The 21341-nt window shown below is 44.8% G+C and overlaps 1 protein-coding gene across 1 annotated transcript in view; it reads left to right on the top strand.

Annotated features, from left to right (window-relative positions):
• The window catches only part of LOC126548544 (uncharacterized), a 45411-nt gene extending 34243 nt beyond the window's left edge, over positions 1–11168 (top strand). The window contains exons 30-37 of the mRNA XM_072284435.1: positions 1012–1119; positions 2386–2439; positions 2764–2799; positions 2912–2947; positions 3038–3055; positions 4653–5128; positions 7565–7856; positions 11017–11168. Coding sequence (XP_072140536.1) covers positions 1012–1119; positions 2386–2439; positions 2764–2799; positions 2912–2947; positions 3038–3055; positions 4653–5128; positions 7565–7856; positions 11017–11154 — 1158 coding nt within the window. The 3' untranslated portion in view covers positions 11155–11168. The remainder of the gene's footprint in view (positions 1–1011; positions 1120–2385; positions 2440–2763; positions 2800–2911; positions 2948–3037; positions 3056–4652; positions 5129–7564; positions 7857–11016) is intronic.
• Positions 11169–21341: the final 10173 nt, after the last annotated feature.

The raw sequence follows: 21341 nt of genomic DNA, 5'->3' as shown, positions 1-21341 counted from the left end.
CGAATTTGACGAATCGGCGTGGCGGCGCTGATTAAGCATAGCCGGTATGTGCAGCGCGTGGCAAGCAGTCACGGGAAGTTCGCGCTTAAAACTTACGCATCAGTGTTTATCGCCAGTGTCTAGACCACGTGCGCGGGCTAGACTGACGGCCACATGCTTGAAGCGGAGTTTGAGTCCCGGGGCGATCAGCCGGCAACTGTTGTGAACGCCTGCCAAGTTAGTGCGGGCGTTTATTGGACGTAAGAGCGTAAGCTCGCGTGTGGATATGCATGAAGCCAATAAAGTTCCAAACTAATTTTGCGCAGCACAGCCTCAAATGAGAGTGTCGCGGAGTCAAGGTCGCGTGCACGGTATCTGCAGTTCACGATGACCCGCGACGCACGTCGGGCTGCGCGATGGGTGAGCGCGGAACGCGCCCTCAACCGTCACAATATTCGAGCAAATTTTACGAATGTATGAACATTCCGCCGAGCAGGTACTTCAAAAAACAACACCGCGACAATTTGTTCTTTCAGACTGAGCGCCTCTGCAGACATTTTCGCGGCATTGTCTGTGTCTCAAAAAGTCGAATGGCGACTGTAAATGTGTTAATTGCCGGTCAAGACGTTGTTTTATTTTGCATAACAGTCTGCGTGCAGTTAGAGGCTTCTGTGAACAGCTATAGGCCTGTTTCGTGTAAAGCCCACACCAAGTAAAAAAAATTTAAAAAGAATTCGGGCTTTTTACACGAATGAATATTCTACTTCCACGCGAGAGCTTCAGAGGTGGGCATTAGCCGTGCGCAAACTCGAAAAAATGTAACCGCCAGTTCTTCACGTGGACAGTGATACTTATGTGTAACTAGTGTCAATTCAATGTGTGCGTCTTGAGATATATGCTGCCTACTAGCGCAATATAACTGCTATCTCAGAATTTAGCGACCTAATTTGTCGGGAGCGTCTGACTTGTACAGATTTCTGCCCGCTGTTTCTTTGAGGCCCAACTCTTGAGATCTATATTGCTAAAATGCAGGGTCACAGTGGCCTGCTAGGAAGGACAGGTGTCAAGGGCGACACTGGTGAAAAGGGAGAGAAAGGTCAACGCGGTGACACCGGACCTCCAGGACCTCAAGGACCCCAGGTCATTACCAAGCACTCTGTACTTTTGTTACGTGATTCACTTTTACTTCGTGTCTTCTTTCTGTCATACCAGGTGAACGCAACGTTTCTTTTTTTTTTTTCAGTGTGTATATGAGCTTTATCATCGTAAGGAGTACTGGTCGGATTACGAGACGTTTTCACACGTTACAGAAGGAAAGAACGATTAGAATTACAGTTACTTCATTCAAAATTGTAATTGATAACATTTATTAATTACTGTCCCACGAAAGTAACTGTGGAATTACTAAAAGTGATCGATTACTTTTACGTTACATTCTTTTGTGCTTTTATTGACATTGAACAGATACAATAAACAGAACCAGCTGGGCTGACACTTTCAGTGCATCCTTTGCAGTCATCCACACATTGCTTATCTTCAATAATGATTGCTTTTAAAAAACATCGCCAGTCGTCTTCCCTCGTTTGTGCTGTGAAGACATCAGCAGCGACACTGAAAACTCGCCCGATGTGTGCGCTGGGGGGTAGGGCGGCGTTGTAACGTATACGGACCTTGTTAACGTATACAGTTAGCATCTGGGTCCTCTATATGAAGCGCAGCGCTTCATGGTTGCTGATACTTGGAGAAGACGCTCCCGCTTGGGCCAATGAAAATTGAAAAAAAGAAAGCCATCCGTATTTTACTTACTGGCATTTTCGTCGTAGGAGTGGCCGTCGCTAATCGATGCATACCAGCACCGGTTCAATTCGTCGGCCAGCATTTGGTGGAGCTCCGAGATGAGAAAATAAATACTGAGCTCCTGAAGATCCGCGAGGCTGCTACGTGGCACGATCACGGCCACTCTACTGCAGTTCCCGCCGAATTCAGGTTCTCAAAGCTTTGCCGCTTGTTAGAGCTTGCCTCGTCAGTAAAAGTAACTGGTTACATGTAATTGGTTACTGAAAAAAAAAAAAAAACTAACTGAATTACAATGAGCGTTACCGAGTAAACAAGGTAATTGTTAAATTACACAACTGCCGTAAATGTAATGGATTACGAGTAATTCATTGCACGTAATTCGTTACGTACAAGTCTGATTTACGATGATAAGCAGTCGCTTCGATAACCTCAATAATAGGTTTTGGTAACTCCCTGTTGTCGATGTTCCTTAAAAAAACATTAATCGCTAAATAAGGAAGGTTATCAGCGCTCCATGAAATGCTGCGGTAGTTTTCGTTATATACGAATGGTTACCGGGGCTTTTTAACTGACATGTGGGCTAACACTATTCATTTCTTGTTTCTTCAGGGACCCATGGGAATGGAAGGAGCTAAAGGCTCGGACGGGCCTCAGGGGGAGCCGGTACGTGCCGAGAAATAAGCACTTTTGTTGTGGCGATGACAATGCTTACATGAATAAATAAGGTCACCTATAAACGACGAATCCGCAGTATCTTATGCACTGAAAATTTCATAGTACTATGGCTGTGGAATCAGAAATTTGTTACTAGATATGCCTAAGCTTGTAAGTGCTTCGTGACAGAACAAGTAGTAAAAAAAAAAAAATACTGGATAGCTTATGCAATGTTGGGTCTTTGAATTTTGTGCGATATATGGACCCGTTGGGTAATGGCCCTATTGGGTAGGATGGGTAATCTCTTGATATTTTCTGAAACGCCATTTGCAGGGACCCGAAGGAATTCCGGGGCCTAAAGGTGTTCAGGTGAATAAGAAAATTACGTGGTCATACGTGCATGGGTGTTTTTTTTTTCTTTGTTGTTTTTGTTCTTTTGCCCTACAGTCCAACGTAATAATACTTATTTTTGTTTTTACAGGGACCAGCAGGAATGAAGGGTGAAACAGGACCACCAGTACGCAACGAGCACATTTTTATTTGAGACGTATCTTGTATTACTAGCCTATAGCGTTCGTTTCTAATTTGAGTTTCTGCTCTCTTTCAGGGACCTATTGGACCTCCTGTAAGTAGTATGTTGCGGAAATCTACATAGCCGCATGCTATCAACATGCGCCATTAGTTCTGACTTGCGATGAGAAAGCGTGTTTAAACTTCTTCCGCTTTCTTTTAATATAGTTGGGGTGATTGATGTCTGATGACCTTAATTATAACTCTTCTGCACCTCTTGAATGACAAAAATATAAATGCTATAGACGAAATAAGTAATCCAAGTTTGAAGTTTAACCTTGCAAAATCGCTGTTGACATTCTAAAGCGTTCCTGTTGAGCTCCTACAGCTTTCAATAAACATTGTGCAGGAAAGCTATATAGAACTTCAATCAGAAATTTTATAAGGCATATCAGCCGCAATCGTATAGTCGCAACCTTTAGTGAACTCACGCCTGAAGAGTGTTGTTCCAGAAAGCGTTTGCGGAATTACGTCTGATGTTTACTGCGATAGCTCAGTTCAGAAATAAAAACAGAAAACGCGTTCAATGGGGCGGATCGACATCTTGGGCGATTTGGACTGCCTCTCAATTGACTCGTATATTTCGTCGACGTCAGCGGCGTGATATGAAAAGCTTAACATTTCAGTCTTTGCGACTGGTTAGTCTTTAACTCTTTCTTCTGGGTCACTCAAGCCTAGTTGAGTCTTGATCAGAAGCCCTTTGCCCGAACAGCAGCAAATCATTTGTTGATTGAGATCCACTTCTCTACCAATCACAACAGACGGCAAACACTGCAGGTACTAGTTGCAAGTAGGTGTTTGAAGCTGCAACAATGTACATTCGATCAGCTCTGATAAATGCGGACGAGCGCTAAACCACAGTGGTAGACTGAACAAGTAATCAAACTTCATCAGAGCGGCTACCTTGAATGTCATAACTATAGAGCCCTGTAGACTCTCAAATGCAGTGGACTAGCGAAGTAAAATGCAAGACTGCGAAGGAGATTGCTAGCGAAAGCATCCAAGTCATGTGCAAGCACCACTTATATAGCCTAGTGCTCGAAACGTTTTGCCGCAGTGTTCTAATCTCTCTTGGTGAATTTTACTCAAGTTAACATCGTTTTTCTCGTATGTTTAAGTGGTGCACTGCCACATTGCAGGCCTGCGTTTTAAATTAAGAAAAAGCAAGTTAACTATTAAAAAAAAAACTTAGAATTAATGCATGCATCTCAAATCAAATCACAAAGATTGTGGTCACTTTGCCCAACACACGCTGTTATTAAAGAAAAAAAAACATGCAGTGCTGATTGTTTTGAAACTCTTGTCCACGTGCCTTCATAAACATGCAACAAAATATGGAGTTTGATATGACTGAGTGGCCACGACTGCAACCGTGTCAACACAAGCAATCGTGCTTGTGTAGGAAAGATCGCTCGTACTGCTTAGACACGGCGTATTGCTTAGACTGTTAGAGTCATGATGCCGTCACTTCGGCGGTGTCGGCCTTCACGTCCTTCTTAAACGTCACGAGAGATGGGTGCTGTCAACCAATGACTTCGGTGAACATGAGAAATGCACGTTGATTTTCTCGTGCTCTTCGCCTTGAGCTCCGTGTCCATACCGCATAACATGCCAAACATGCTCCTGATTTCCATTCCCCGTCCATTGCACAGGGCCCGCCGGGCGAGGGACCCCAGATTCCTCCAGAGATGCTGTTCCAGAGGGACCGCCACAACAGGTTCAAGCGCAGCCTTGAAAAACTCGACAACAGCAGCGTCGAAGACGATCACGCTGTCCCCTCTGGTGACAGTGACGACGACGATGAGCACAACTCGACGATGACAGCAGAACCGCTGAGTGAAGCATCGTTCGAGAGGATCAACCGGACGCTGACGCACATCTTCGCCAACGTGTATATCATGCGGCGGGAGATTGAACACATCCGGAGGCCCGTGGGCTCGCAGCCCAACCCGTCCCGGTCGTGCCGTGACCTGAAGCTTGCGCACCCGGACACCCCCGACGGATGGTACTGGGTGGACCCCAACCTTGGCGTGCCGGACGACGCAGTGCGCGCCTACTGCGGCATGCGCGCCGGCGGCGAGACCTGCGTGTTCGCCGACGGAGGCGAGGACTCGGTGCGCATTTCCAGGTGCGGAGGACTCGTGTACTAGGCACGACTGAAGCCAAGCAGGTCATGCAAAATGCCACACGGGTGGAAACGTCCTCAGAGGGCTATAAATGCTCCTACGAGATTTAGTTAGCATTACCGCTGTTGTGGCGGAGAGTGCATTTTCGAAATCTGGCCATTCAGTTTAATTTACGTTTTGCTAATGTGTATTTCTATTAACGGACACTTCTGGTATGACGTGGCCCCGTTTTTGTAGAGTGGTCAAGTGTTATATATTTCAGCAACTCCGTTCATTGAGGTCTTTCAACAGTTGCAAGCTAGTGTTTCTACTTAAAAGAATCTAGGACACCCCTTTCTTTCGACGTCGCCACTGATTACAAGAACTGATCCCTTATCATTTTACTAGACTATGCTGTCTGCACTGTGCCACTGACCACTCATTAAGAAAAACCTCTTTAACGTCGCCATGAAACATGGTGCAGGAAACGCAATGGTCTCTGAGCACATAGGGAGGAAGTACGCGCTATGGGTGCCGATAAAGACAACGGACTCATGCTTCACGAACCGACCGAGGGTCCCACACTTAGACAAGCAACTATTATATAAGGGCGAATGAGAAAGTCTTTGTCCCTGTTTTTTTAACCAAATCAAGGCTGTAAATGCGCAGTCAACATGTGCATTCCTATTGGTGGACCTTTCTTAGGCCGGTCCGGCGCTGCGGTCATTTGTTGAAGTTGGCGACGTTCCCGGCGTACGAGCAACGAGGATTGATTTGTTTTCTATGGAGCAAGGGACGAACGCCCATCGAAGTCCACAGGAAAATGCAGCCCACGTATGGGGAAAGCTGGCTCGCTTTGAGAAGTGTGAGGTGGTGGTGTCGTGAGTTCGCAAAAGGCCGTGAAGTCCGACGGTGGTTCCACAGTCAGCCGGACGAATTCTACCACAGGGGCATCTCAAGTTTCGTGCTGCGATGGAGCAAATGCCTGCGCCGTTATGGGGACTATGTGGAAAAATAGTATAACGTATTTAGAATAGTACGTATATTTGTAATTACCTCTACCTACCTTATATTGGCTAATAAAAATAGGGGCAAGGACTTTCTGATAAAAGAGGGAAGGAAAGCAACTCTTTCGTTTACTCTATCGAATGATTATACGTGAAGATTTAATTTCTAGTAAGAACCTTAATGAACAGGAAGTAAATGAAACTGGTAGAGGCAACGTGCCGTCATTGAGAGCTGTACGTACAGGGTCCGTAGGGTGCGTGCGCTACTCCGGTATACTAGCGTGAAGCGGTAGCATTATAGCCCACTTGGCTCTCTGGTTGCTCAATGTCATTAAAAAAAGGAGAAAGGTGGACCCGAGTAGAGTTTGGGTACCGTCTATAATTAGTGACGGTTTAAATTCAAGAGACGTAAGCTTTATGACGACATGTATACCAAGTTTTCCTGAGCATTATTTTTGTTTAAGTTCCTGTTTGAAACATCAGGACCTGTGTTCACGAGGCTTCTTACGTCAGAGCCTTTCCTCATTGGCTTGCGTTACGGAGTACACTAATAATAGTGATCCCTGTGATATCGCGACAATCGCTAGTCATGACCAATCGCCAATGACACTTACGCAAGAGAAGTATTGGGAATACAGGCCTATAGGTTTGTTTATTTCACGTGCTCCAGACTCACATTTTGAATCATTATGCATTTAGAACACATTAATTGTATTTGCAGATACTTTGCAATTTCGAGGGCTGTCTTGAAGAAGGCCCTAAAGATACGACACGACGCGTAACTTCCACTGCGGGACGTTGTTGAAATGTAGCAGGCTCCCGGCTCTGAATTTCACTAAGTATGGACATCTGGGCTAGTTGGTTGTTATTGGCATTATGAAACATCGTTCCGTGTTGAATTGTGCGCTGAAACGATGTTTCATAATACCAATCTGAAGTTCACTCCAATATTGCGCTTATTTATAGCATTCCTGCGGGATACAGGCCTGATTGACACTTCGTAAATAACTTGTGTGCTAATGAATTTCGCGCACATGTATCTGTTAGTAAGTGCGTCTTTTTTTCTCTTACTACCTTTCATCCCTCACCACCTCTTCAGCAGTAGAATGCAAAGCCCGTCGCAAGGCTAACCTCTCAAGATAACGTCTAACTTTCTGTTTCGTTAAAGCCTCAATGCATGCAAACTGTCCCTTAAAGCAGCAGAAAGACCTCATGCGCACTTTCGTCACTAAAGTACAGGACGACGCACTTAAGTGGAACTGAGCGGAGAACGCGTTGTCTGGTGCCGCCGTCCGTTGAGCGCTTTAAACGCGCAACCTTCAGCATCGAGCTTGCCATCTTGATTGGCGCAATTTCACTGTGCAGGAGAGCTTGCTTGCAGGATATTGTATCGGGTGACGAATTGTAAATGATACAATTTCTATGGGCCACTCCTTCACCTCGGATGTGCAGGTGGGAGAAGCCTTCATCTTACGCCGCTGACAACGGCTCATCGTCATGGTTCAGCGAACTCAAGGGTGGCTTCAGGGTGGGCTATCGCACCGTTGGCGACGTACAGCTGCGCTTCCTCGGTCTTCTGAGCACCGGAGCCTACCAGAACTTTACCTTCGTTTGTAACAACGTGAACGCCTGGTACAGCCAACGGACCAAGGACCACGCTCACGCGCTGCGCTTCCGGGGCCGCAACGCTGCTGTCATCAGTGTCGAGAAAAACAGCCCAACTGTACCCGTAGATGACTGCCAGGTACGTATGAACGTACAGTTTAGTAATACGAACATTGAAATTTAGTGGTATCGGCATATTGAAAGAAGTATTTGCTGTGCTTTAGTTGAGGCTACCCGATACGTCTCACTGGTGCACGCGAGTTCCTAAGGTTTACTTGTGTTCTCGCTTCGCGATGTTGTTCTCTATAAAAAAAAAAAAAAAAAAAAAAAAAAAAAAAAAAAAAAAAAAAAAAAAAACTGAACTCAACACATGTCGGCAGGCTAGTTAGTTAGACGGTAAGGTACATAAAGTAGAGAAGATAAAGCACAACTAATGTAAGGCAACGAAATAGAAGCCAAAATCCGCTTGTGGTCATGAGTCATGGTCATGAGGTTACGCTATGGTCCCGAGTCAGGCTGAAGGGAGAAACTAATATCGCTAAAAACACAACCGTTCTTGTTTTATTTTACCTAAACGTTCTTGAATAGATTTCAACCCCAGCTGTATATGTATGTAGTTTCTATCGCTTTCGGGTAAAAGCCGATAATTGCAGATTTTTGCACCCCGAACAAGTTTTATGAAAATCAGGCCAAACTCGATTTCTCCTCGAAGTTCCGCTTTTTCGTAAAAGGTAAGATTCAATGTAGGTGTTACAAAACGAATGAACACTTCTCGCATTTGCCTCACGTCGCGTACACCAAGATGGCTGTAATGCGCCAAGAACCGAACGCAGCACTGACATTGCTCTGCGTTGCTATTTGCGAGCGGTAGCTGGGACGTTGTGAGGGAGTTTTCTCGACTAAGGCACGTTCAAAGGTGCGACATATGTCTAGGATGAACGCAGAAATGCTCAAAGTGCCAATTATAATGTACATGAACAAGATCCTTGTAAGATAAAGAAAAGCGTCGCATATTTTGCGAAGCATGCCCGTGTGCACTACAATTTGGGCATGTCGTTTTTTCCGTTGTTACAAGAAGTTCAGACAGCAAAGGAAATAGGGGATCGCCAAGCCCGCCTCTGTTTATTGTATTTGTCTGTGCTGTTTCCTTAGAAAGTATGAATAATACCTGCCAACGAGGATTTGCAAAAAATAAGTCTGTAACATAAGTTGCGAGCAGCTTATGTTACTGACTTATCTTTGTCAATATGTATTCCTTTGGGCGATTTCACTTGTCCATATTTGAAATATCTGTTTCCAAAAGAATGCCATTGCCTGTGTTAATCGTTCGTGAATGCTACCAGAACGATCTCGGATTTGAGCTGCCAGACAATAAGATCCCCGATTTCTCCGTGGCTTCCCTCTTTAAAATAACACCCAGGTTCTACCCCTTCCCCCTCCCTTCCCCCGAAAAAAAAAAATAATAAAACCCGAAAGCGAAGGATCTTAAGTATATGTATAAAGCTTTTATACTGCAGGAATGTGGAATGTCGCAATGCCTCTGCTCTAGTGAATATATATTATTTGGACATGAAACAAGGGTGTAGGGGCGCATTTCTAAAGGCTGAACGACACATGCAAAAAAAGAAGCGTTAGAAAAATAATAAGGACATCAACGAAATATACTATAAGCGGTCTTGCCTTTGGCTGCTGTGATGCTGCGTGGCTGCACACAAGATGCATTTCCGGCAGTGAATCGTTGTTTATTTAGACAAACGCGAACGGCACTCCTCAGCGGCTATGTATGAGATAGTCATCGGACGTGCTGCAGAGCTGTCTTGACCGGAACTTACCCCGTGTGTTGTAATAAACCTTTTTCGTGAATGCAAATAGGGCTTGTGCGAAGTCCCTCGCGCTCTGGAACGCTCGCCAAGCGAGACCAAACCAGAAAAACGGTAATGCGCGAACTGTAACTGGTGAGAAACAAGACGCGCGCCATTGAATTGGCATGAAATAATATCACAGTTTTTTTTTTTTGCATTGCTAAGATCGAGTTTTGCTTTCTTCATCTGGCAAATATTAAAGCTGCTCACTCGACACCGTGAGCGCAAAAGAAAAATATGTGGTTGTGCACTATCGTGACGAAGAATTCGCGCGATAGCGTTTTTTTATTTGTCAGAACGGCGCAGGCGCGAACTACCATGAACAAGGCTGCTATTCCGCACGCATCTACCGAAAAGACAAGAGGATGGTGTGGAGCCTGCGGCGATCACACATAGCACTATACGCCTACAGCGCCCATTCTCGTCATCACTGCGACTGGCTTAGTGCATGTGAGACCATTGGCTAGAAACATAGCGAGACACGATATGTAAACGCGAGCGTACGTCTAGTCGAGAAATTCATTCCATCGGCGTGCAGTACGCCAGCTTTTAAACAAATTTTTTTTTTTTTTGGGGGGGGGGGGTGTTTACCTGCCAAAAGCACGATCTTATGAGGTACGTCGTCGTAATGGTGGACTATGGATTAATTCTGATCATCGAGGCTTCGTTAACGTACACCCAATTGCATGGTGCGCGAACATTTTTCACATTTCTCCCCCATCAAAATGTCTGGGTCGAACCCACAATCTCGAGCTCAGCAGCGTAACGCACCAGCCGCTGAGCTAGTGCGGCGGGTAAAAAGTCTTTTAGGACGGAGTTGAAATTTGTGAAAGGACATAAATAAATAAATAAATAAATAAATAAATAAATAAATAAATAAATAAATAAATAAATAAATAGGTGGAATAGAGTTATATTTTCTTTCGTAGAGTTTTGCGATATTGTTACGTCGACTTCTCAGTGAAGTCGACGGGGTCATCTTGCGTGACAGGCAGAGCCAGTTGTTTAAAGCGAGGCCAATGGAGCCACTTAGTTTGTTTAGAGCTTACGCGGAGAGAAGAGGCAGCTTATTCGTGCCAAAATGAATTTATCATTACTTCTGAGAAAAAAAAAAAAAAAAACGTGAGCCTGGCTGATTTCCCAGTCAGCAGTCGTCCACGCAAACGTGCATACCTTAAAAACATGATCACCACTGCTCTTTGTAATACTTATTCGTTTGCTGTTTAAGCACCTGCCACTCCACTTGTGCAGCAAGTGTCCGTGCGGACGGTGACACAGTCGGAAGGGAAGACTCACGTCGTAGCTCCAAGGCCTCTGTTTTTAGACAGCAGCAACTTATAACTGGGGGGTCGCGGTGTTGTGTTGCAGACAGCGGCGGTAATTTAAGCCGCTTGGAATTTAAGCTTTCCCATTTCGCATTGTACTCCTCAATTTCAGTACCGGGATGGCAAGACGGTGTTCGTGTTCAAGACCAAGGAGCCAGCCACACTGCCCATTGTAGACTTCCAGCCATCCGACTTCGGCGGCGAACACCAGTCCTTTGGATTCGAGATCGGGCCAGTTTGCTTTCAATAAAGTGAAATTTTTTTTGCCTAGGTGTCCCAGAAATAGCATACAGAACGACGTTGGCGACATATTACCGTGAGAAAAATACCACGACACCCATAATATATAGTGGCTCTTTAGTTATGTTTTATTCTTTGGGATAATTGGAAGCGGTGAAATATGTCCATCGGGAGACAACCTGTAATTCTCATTTTGAAAAAAAAAAAAACAACAAGAAAACAAGAAAAAAGGTACACGTGCTGTACGAGTTGCCTGTATTCACAATAAAGTAGTCTGAAGAGACGGAACAAACACGATATTTCGAGAAATTTGAATCTGTTGCAACTTCTCAAACCATCACCTAACTAAGACAGTATAATGCGGATAGAAAGCGCGAATTGAGACGTAAGCGTGATTCCATTAAGCGCAGCTATATGCTACAAAGGCTCTCTTTATGCACGTAGGACATGTGCATATAAGAGTGAGAGAGGGAGAAAGAGAGCGGTACACTAATGAAGGACAACACAACTGCAGCGCATCCCATAGGACTGAGAAATACGTGCAGTCATCTGTACTGCCTAAGCAATTTCTTTTCATTTCGCTAATATCGAACAAAAGATATTGAAGCCCTAACACAGAACAGTGGACGTATTTTGCTATTGACTTTAGCTCTTAAGCGAAATTAATACAAACACGAGGAACAGCGGTCAAAGACTACTCTATCCATGCTACTGCTGTATCACATGCAGTGCTGGGATGCTATCTGCTAAGGGTACGATGCTTCGTTGCTATAATATGGATTGATTAGGAGAGTTAGCGGCAATTAAATTTTATTGAGTATCGAGAATTTCGTTTCTTTAATGAAATCATTTCAGCGAGGAATTGCAGAAAATAAGCAAGAATTAAGTCAACGTGAGTTACGGACATAACATACTATATACACACGAGCAGGAAAGAAATTCGCTGTTATTTTAAAAGCTTTCTTTATGTTGGCATTGTTGTGGGCGCAAGACTGCGACTTCCGACTAGATACCGTTGCTATTTACTGCCAAGCGCAGGCGGTCAAGATAATAATGTTAACTCGCGCCTTGGTCATATCATCGTGAAAAACGCACACGAGACTTGAACATGCACGGCATGGACTCTGTGGCCGACATCAGCTTCTAACCGTTTTGGCTGGGTGCAGCTCGGCTCGCGACACATGGTGCCAGTCGAGCCTTAGCGACTCCTTATCGTCTAGTATGCCGTACGGAAAGTAATTCCGTACGGTAAAGTTCGCGCATGCGCAGTCCTCGACCGGTACGGTATTACGCACTTACCGTAACGTATACCGTACTTTCCGTAGCACCGCTAAAAGACACTATTATAGAATACGATGACTTTTCGGAGACGAAAGCCTCTACGGAACACTTATATTTCGCCGAGGGCAGTAAGACGGCACGGCTTCAGCAGCGGCAGTTCCAGGACCGAACCTTTCGTCGTTTTCACGTGCGTGACGACCTCAGGCGCAATCGCACCAGGGGCGGGCTGCAAATTGGGGCCGAAGTCAGCAGCATGCAGCGCGCTGCCCGTTCACGACGGGGCCCGCAAACGGGCAGGGGGCTAGCGTTCCTTTTCTATGTTTGGGAGAATAGGAGGAAACACACGAGGAGGCAAGCCGCTGACGTCAGAGAAGAGGCGGAAAGTTTTACCAGCGGACAGTGGCATCGGAAGGGCGGGCAGTGAGGTAGGGGTGGGGGGTGGGGTGGGGGTGGAAGAACGGTTAGGGGGCTCAGACTTGGGGATGTCTGACACGGCGGACAATCAGTCAGTCGGGCTCAGTGCCGGTCTCGCTCCCCCTCACCTTCGACTCCGCTCCTCTTCCCCGCTCCTCCTAACACTTGGTGTCAAATCTACACAAAAGATCCGGGGTGAGGAAGCGGAATGGGCTCCTCGAACTCAACAGTATATACTCAGTGGCTTACGCCCAAGGGTTTCAATCACGTTTCGCAACTATTGCGAAGTGTGTGTAACTGAATGGTCTACATTCATGTCAGAAGCTGTACACGCTTCTTTTTTTCTTCTTTTTTTTCTTTTTTGTAAATGACGCTTGTGACAGTCTTCTAACTCATTTCACTCCAGTTTGGAAATTCACTGTTGGTAATTGCAGGCAAATCTAGCGACTCGCATCGAGTGTGACCTTTTGGCACTTGTAATAAGGCAGAAGCTGAGATTAGGGGACGGTTCCTAAAGAGCCTGCGTAAACTGCTTTCGTTGTGTTGCGCTGAGACGCCGAGCAGTGTGGATATGTTCACACCGCATTTTGTCGTCAGTTCTGAGGGGTTGAAAGGTAGTTAATCATCGCGAACATTGTCGTCAGGGCTACGTTACGCTACGTTACTTATATAGATTTTTGACCGAGGACAGTGTTTACTTAAAAGCACGAAACAGTTCAGTGGTAACGATGCACAGTGGTGTTGTCAAGGAGCCTTTACTTCCGAATTTATATTTCACGGCATCGCAGTCCAATAAGTCATTGGTGTTTTGTCGAGTACAATCGTACTCGAGAACTTTGCGAGGAAATTAGCAATTTTGAAAAGTGCAACTGCCACTAAACCTTAGATGCATTGCACTTGAGCTTCCGCACCCCTAATTGGTAGTCTCTATATTCAGCAATCAAACGGCGCTGCCCTAAGGGCGTGTGCGTCACGCACGACAAAGAACTGCAAGATGAAAAGTGCGTTAATATCTGAGTGCACAAAACCTGTAACGCGCAAACGAGCGCACATTACATTTAAATAATTGAGTATGCAGTTAGCTCGCGGCTATTACGACTTGAGCAATGCCACGAAAACCGGACATGAGTACTAGCCCCTTTTCCACAATCGTGTACATTTACTCCGCGCAATTGGAAACGCGACCAGTGTGCGCGAGATTTAGACCGTGGTGCGAATATTCGCTGCGGTAGCAATCGCAGGTGTTGGCGCTTGTATGTTCTGGCACAGAGAGATAGTAAGCGCTGATGGTACATGCTCATTTTCTTCCTCCACGTTCTATAGTACATAGCAATCACATGTTCCTATGCCCGTTCCTCTGCAGACAAGGAGGGTGGTATATACCACGAGGAGCCCGTTAACACACCATATTCTCGAACAAATGGTTTGCCGTCGGGTTCAGTTCTTTGGAAAGTTGATTTGCTTGATTTCGTTCTTCGGAACAGAACCAGTATTCACGTAACTGCTCCTGTACGTAACTGTCATGCTCAGTTGGTCATTGGCACGGCGAATGCTTCATTGGGACGCCAATTGGTATCACGTGTAATTGCTCTTCGAACACAAGCCAACACGAAAACACCCTTATGTAAGGTAAGCTTTGTTTTCTGGACGATGATGCTGGCTCACAGGCTCATGCTCGTGACGCCAACCGATATTCACCCCCTGTGATAACAAGTGGTAGCCTTACCGCCTTACTTGCTGAACTGGGCAAAAATGTGCCATAGTTTTGTGTTCTCAAGCAGGTTCCAGCATTCCTAAGAGAGATTTTCAACTCACGTGTTCACTTGAAATTGCTCCCAGATAGGTGTCAGAGGTGAGGTGACAGTGTCAGGTGTCAGTGTCAAGGGACAGAAAGGTCTCAGAGCTCGCCCTTGAAGCAATGAATGCAGAAGTAGCGTGTTTCCTGCGATACAGAGCAAGAATTTATTTTCATGCATGCCCCTTCACTCGTTACATTTGCGCTCGACACCTGCATTTCTCGCCTCATACAGTATAAGGTACATCCTCTCCATGCTTTTCTGGAAAGCACAAGGAATTTTGGGGTATATAGCTTAAATGTTTTGGCATATACTGCACGGCATTGAGCTTGTAAGAAGTAGCAGGCCTGCAATATATGTTGCGTCTTTTTATAATCTACATAGCGAAAAATTCATTCTTTACGTTACCTACATAAGGCAAAGAGCCTCACGAGCAGCCCCAGTATACAGCAGCCGAGAAATACGTCTGACATGGAGGAGGCAAGGAACCGGTCCGCGCGTCGAAAAACACTTTCAGATGTGCACGCTTCGCGGGCGCACATGTCGTTGCGGTTGCGCTGCATTTGTGCGGCACAAAAAAAAAAAAAAAATGTAATAGCTAGTGGTTTTGCTCGAAGAGCAGTTCTGCAGACTTCGTCACAGCGCGCGTGCGCGCAAGGGAGGGGGAAGTGCTCTTCCTACACACAGCATTCCAAGGATGACGGTCGCAGGCGTAAAGAAAGACGCAAAACTTCGACGGCGGTGCCGCCTGCCTTGCATAGGATAACGCGAAGCCAGTACGTCGCCGAATTTCGCCGATTACTACCCAACCTGCAGCGAGCGTAGCCATTCTATGACGGGGCCTGTAATCACGCTGCAGTGGTGTTTAATGACAGGCACAAGTCAATATAGCAACCCCGAAAATAAATTTCTCGAAGGCTGTCCTCCATAGAAGATGGATACCGCAATAAAACATATTTGGACATTCAGGAAGAGACGATTAGACAACATTGATTAAGATCCCGTCTACACCGCAGCGCTATATGCGTGGAGAATGAATCGCATGTCAGAACTGCGTAGTGCGCGTGGCAGGAAGTGAAGGTTCATGTTTAATAATATGACCCTTTCGAGGTACAAATTGCGTAAGTAAGAAAAATAGAAAGGAAGCAGGGAACAAAAACAGCCATCACTTCACTCTGATCTTATCGTCATAGCAATTTTTTATGTCGCTATGTCCCATGTCAGAAAAATATCACGGTGTAAGAATACAATACCTTGTTTTTTGTGAACATCCTTAAACGCGATGTTCATAAAAGCGCAGCATCTCCGAAAGTTAGGAAGAAAAAAAATCACAATATTCAAGGGAAATCTTTGTATAAAGAAATAAAAAGAAATGGGGAAGAAACTCTCAAGTCCTTTCGTATGGCCATTCAGAGTCACCGCAAGTCCTCGGAAAAACGGGTTACTTCGTTTCTCATTTGGCAATTGACAAGTTGCTGACCTCGCTCGTAGCACCAACCCCTTGTGTCACTCGAGCGCGCGAACATGTGCTACCCAAGAAACAACTGGTCATAAAGATTTGGGAACTTGCTGAATGCACACGTTAAATATGTTTCATCCGCAAAGCATTATTCGTGACAGGAGGACGGAGAGAAAGGTTGATAAAATGCGCTGCGGTAATGTGCACTCACTTGCCACGTAGCTTTGACCCTGAGTACGTCAGAATAACTTTTAGAAAAGAACAATGACAGGCATAATTATGACCGACGTGTTTAGCCACTACGTTTTGAAAGACGGATATGCCGAAAGGGGTGCCATTGGCGCCATTCCTAGTAAATAAGAATTTCTTGAATATCGGCTGCCGCTGATTCGATAAATGCAACGGGGATTTTAATATTAAAAGTTAATGTATTTGCGAAATCTAACATTAGTTCAGCGTATGGGTAGTATAGTTCAATGTCAGCGAACGTGAGCCTCACGTTATTATAATATATATATATATATATATATATATATATATCTTACCAACTGCTAAGCGATTTTGGTCCCGTTTCTGTGCAGTATAGTGCTTCCGGCCGACAGCATTCTGTCGCATTGTAGGCAATAAACAATATCATTCTCTGCAACTGTATGAGTTCTGCAAAAATTTGAAAAGTAGAGAGATTTGCACGGAACGAAAAGTTGGGCTCGTCTAAATTGGCTGTTCTTTTCGCTTAATTCTATCACTTCTTATCACCTACCACTCATGCACGACCGTCCGAACGTAGTGTAACAACGCTGCTCGAACCATTGGCGGAGCGCGACATCGAGAAAGAAAATGGAATAAAATCACTACTTTTTCCTTCATTTTGCTTTCACCTCAAAGCAACACCAAGCTAGAGAGATTCAGAGGCTTTTAGTTTCAAAGCTTTCTTTTTCAAGAATCCCGACTGCATTGTGTTTGTTTGTTTGTTTTACAGGCTGAGTGCTGTGGACGCCAGCTTATCCGTGCTGCCTTATTATAACTAGACTGCAACACCATCCACCACTAACAGGGCGGAAAAAAGACCAGCGCTTTGACGCATTGATGGTGATTGTGCAGTGAGTCACTATATGGGGCCATGCACAAAACAGTGTTCCGGTCACACCAGCATCACCGGCATTTCTGTGTTGTTTACGTACAACCACTTTCGCACGCACTAGTTGGAGCGGAGATGTACTGCTTGAATATGGAATGTCTCTTGCGCCTTTATCTTTAGCGGCGTGAAAGGGCCCGCCAACAGAAAGGAAATTTGCTCGCTTTGTATGGCTGGGAAAATCCGGACCGCAGGATATGCATTCGCGTTATCAGATAGCAACACAGGCGGCTGTCGTCAGACCACTGCCGGAACTGGTGCAATGGGCTGCGCCGCTTGGCACTTTAAGTAAGGCGGGTCATTTGTCCAGTGAAAGGCAGAGAACAATTGCCTCCCCGGATATATGATAAGCCCGCATAGCCCCACATTTGTACTTCACTACGACCGCAAAAATATGTTTTACCGCAATGGGGACGTGTTTTGTGTTTTGTTAGAAGCATAATATAGAACAAAACATAGCTAACGCAGAATTGCCATTATCATTTCTATCAAACGTACCCAAAAATAAAGTATCATCTAGTAAACACCGGCAACTCCATTTCTATTGGGCAACACAGTCCTAAGTGTTGTCCGCAAACAAGGTAACACAAGGCACTAGCGCAACTATAGTGCGCATGTAGAACGCAGACCACACGCGGAGTGGCTGAATTTGCCATACGTACAAATTCACTCATTTCCTCAGACAATCCAAAGAGAGAAAACATTTTTTTTTTCGAATATCCAGACAGCCTCCCCAGTACAGTTCACAACAAGTACAGCAAACGTATTTACGGGTGCATGACACAACCAGAATTGTACGTAACGAATTATATGCAATTAATTACTTGTAAGCGATCAATTCTTGGTAATTTTATAATTTAGCGATTATTTTGTTTAATCGGTAACGGTCACTGTGATTCAATTATTATTTTTTTTCTGTGGCCGAGCAAGCGACCGACCGACCGACTGTGTGACAACATAAATCTCGAGAGGAACTGACACTGCACCGATCGACCCACCGACAGACCGACAGACGCAAGGAAAAAAAAAAAGAAAAAAGATGGGAGAACAAAGCATGTGTTGCCGTAATCCTGCAGAACGTTAATTTAGAACGATTGTTTGCTATCAGCTATGAATGTTTAGAAGTCATCGTTTCTGCTAGAATTGTAACCCCGAGAGTTTAGATTTAGCATAGCGGCGTTAGACAAATGAGATGTTTGTGTGAGCCTCAAATATTCACCAGAGGAGGAACATAATTAGTTGCTGGTGAGAAATACAAATTTTCTTTCTTTCTTTTTTTTTTTTGCAGCGAGAAGCAGTGGAATTGAAAAAAAAAATACACGAAACGCAAAAACAGTCGGCGACGCGTAAGACGAGAAGCGTAGAGTTACCTTCGCACGTGAAATACGAGAGTGTGGCGGGAGCAGAAGCGAATATCGATCACCTTCTTAGTAAACTTTTAAACAAAACAACGCCGAGGAAAGTTGAGGTTGCGAAAAACAGTAGCCAAGTATGCAAAAGAAAATATTCCTTGCTTTTCATAAACATGAGCGGAAAGAAAAAAAAGACGAGAGACTGGCACGAGGAACGGAAGCCCCTTCTCTTCATGACATAAAAAGTGAAGATACAGCGGAACGCAAATTAAGTATTGCAAGTATACAACTTGCTCGCCGGAATGGTATTGAGATACGTAGAGACGACGCGAAAGAAAATTCCGCGTTCGTCTTTTACGCGTATGCATTTTGAGAGCAGAGCACGTACTGCCCAACGAGACTTTATCAACGGTAGGGGTGTGCGAATAGAAATTTTTTGAGACCAAATCGAATACGGTTTAAACAGTGCCGACAGCAAATCGAATTGAATCGCATATCAAATATTCTTCGAAGTGTTTTCGAATAATCACCGGCTTTATAAAATAATGTTGACATTCTTCCGTACGTTAGCAAGTTTCTACCGATTATAAAGTGCGCTTAATCAAAAGCTCAATTGGATCATTTTAAAGGAATAAGCAGGATTCTTCGCAGAATGCGGGATCACGAATTAGCCGAATGAAGGTTTACAAGGCAGACTTGTAGTTCGTTAGCATCTGTCTTTACTTTCGAGAATAAAACCGAAATGCGCGTTGACCGCAACGATGGCAGAGCGAAGAAAGCATTTTTTTTTCTCTCCAGTTGGCATGGTCACTGCAGATGACGCCACTGTAATCCCAAATAATGCTGCAATCGAGCTTATTGAGATTTAGTCCCAAAGAGAACACACGGCTGCAGCATTCATAAAACTACCAAACAATAGGCATTCCTGAATGTCACGACTGAGCGACGTTTGAGTGCGAATGGTTGGGGTTCAGGTGGAGAAGTGTGGCTCCTTGAGCCAACGCCAACACGCTCTGCGTAGCTTCACGCTCCTCATGCCCACTGTGGCAGGGGGAAATTTGAATGATTCTTGCTTAATTTTTGCTTCAGTTTCATGTCCTATTGTGCACAGGTGGAATGTGAACTATTCGAAATCGTTTACAACATATTCGCATTTGCGAATAGTGACTATTCGATTCGAGGACCGAATCAAATATTGTCATATTTGATTGAAAACCGCATCGAATAGAACAATATACGATTAGTTATTCGAAAGATTTGAATATTCGCACATCGACCCTAATCAAACGCAGTAAATATGATGTCAGCACTATCGTGCCTGGGTAGAGCATTTTATCTGTAGAAGAAGTTCGCTCAGAGGTTCGCTTAACGATTACTGACCATTACTCCTAAGTATAAGCTAAACAAAACTGAATATTCATGGATGCTGTGGACGAGAGTTTTAAGCGCTTCTAGGGGGAAGTCATCTTTGGCCGAGCACCTCCTTATGGAGAGCGCGTAGATGAAAGTGATATTTTGTCAAAAACAACCCTTAAATTACTAGCTAAAGTACCTTGAATTACTTAGCGTCGTTAACAGGGCAACAGGCATTTAGAGCATCGCTTGTGTCATTCATTCGAAAACAGCGCGAAACTAATGCAATCAAACGTAGCTGCGCAGTTGAAGAAAAATATATCATGCTTATAGGGTATCCAACTGCGGCAAACCACCTTTCCGAGGCAATGGTTGCATCAACATTTTCGTCAGCAGCCTCGTGCTACTTTCAGGTGTGTGCCAAGTCTACACGTAATAGGTCTACCACCTCCTACATACGTGCAGGTTTCCGCAGAGTTTATGTTACACAATTCAACTCCCTGCAAGCGAGTCCGAATCAGCAAATGATCGGTACAGTACATCGCTACAGTCCAGCATCGAAATAAATTACAGCATTACAGAGGAGTACGACCTACCTCTTGAGCTATTGTAACATTCGTAGAAAGGCAAGATTTGTGTTTTCGTGATTGATGGATTCGTCCGGGTGCGTCAGTTCGACGTTTTTCATTTGTAATCAATAGGTTACGTTACGCGACGATTGTTATTCAACGCACGATTGCCTACAGAGGCGGATACTGCTGGAGATACGTTCGCGAACACAAAAACTAGCTCGACTTGCGCCACACCCTGCGCACAAGTGCTCAGTCAGCATGAACTGTTTCGTACTGCGTCGATATGCAATTTTAGATCAATGTAGGGATGTTTGACTGTGACATTCATTTATGCAGCACAGTCACATCCGCTATACATTGGCGACAAGTTGCGCGGAAACAGGGCGTGTTAGTTGTCCATTCGTGGCGAAAGCTCGCTGATTCAAAAGCAATCGTTCTGCGAGATCCAGTGCCGTCTTTCCGAGGAAACATAAGGAACATTCTTAGTGGCCCGAATGCCAGCAAGATACATTGTTGTTGGATCGTCGTGCTCCTCAAGATAACGTGCTTCTTTGTTGGCCGTCTAACTAACGATATTTGTATAGTATACCTACATGAGGACGACTAGTACGAACGTTATAGTCGGAACGACTAAAGGTGTGCAAGTGTACAGGAAGCGCTCTAGCATTGCTTGCCAACGGGACTCGATGAAGCTCGGCGCCTTGTAACGAGCCAGAAGTTATTGAAAAAAAAGGATTACATTCTGCCTCTGGGGCGATGTACGAATCTTGCCACCGAAATACATAACATATACCTCGCCCACCACGGTAATGCTTCGTCTGACAAGCAAAAGGTC

The sequence above is a fragment of the Dermacentor andersoni genome, chromosome 1 (genome assembly GCF_023375885.2).
Source record: "Dermacentor andersoni chromosome 1, qqDerAnde1_hic_scaffold, whole genome shotgun sequence".
Classification (NCBI taxonomy): domain Eukaryota; kingdom Metazoa; phylum Arthropoda; class Arachnida; order Ixodida; family Ixodidae; genus Dermacentor; species Dermacentor andersoni.
Note: the sequence above shows the minus strand (reverse complement) of the source record. Positions and strands in the feature narration are given on the sequence as shown.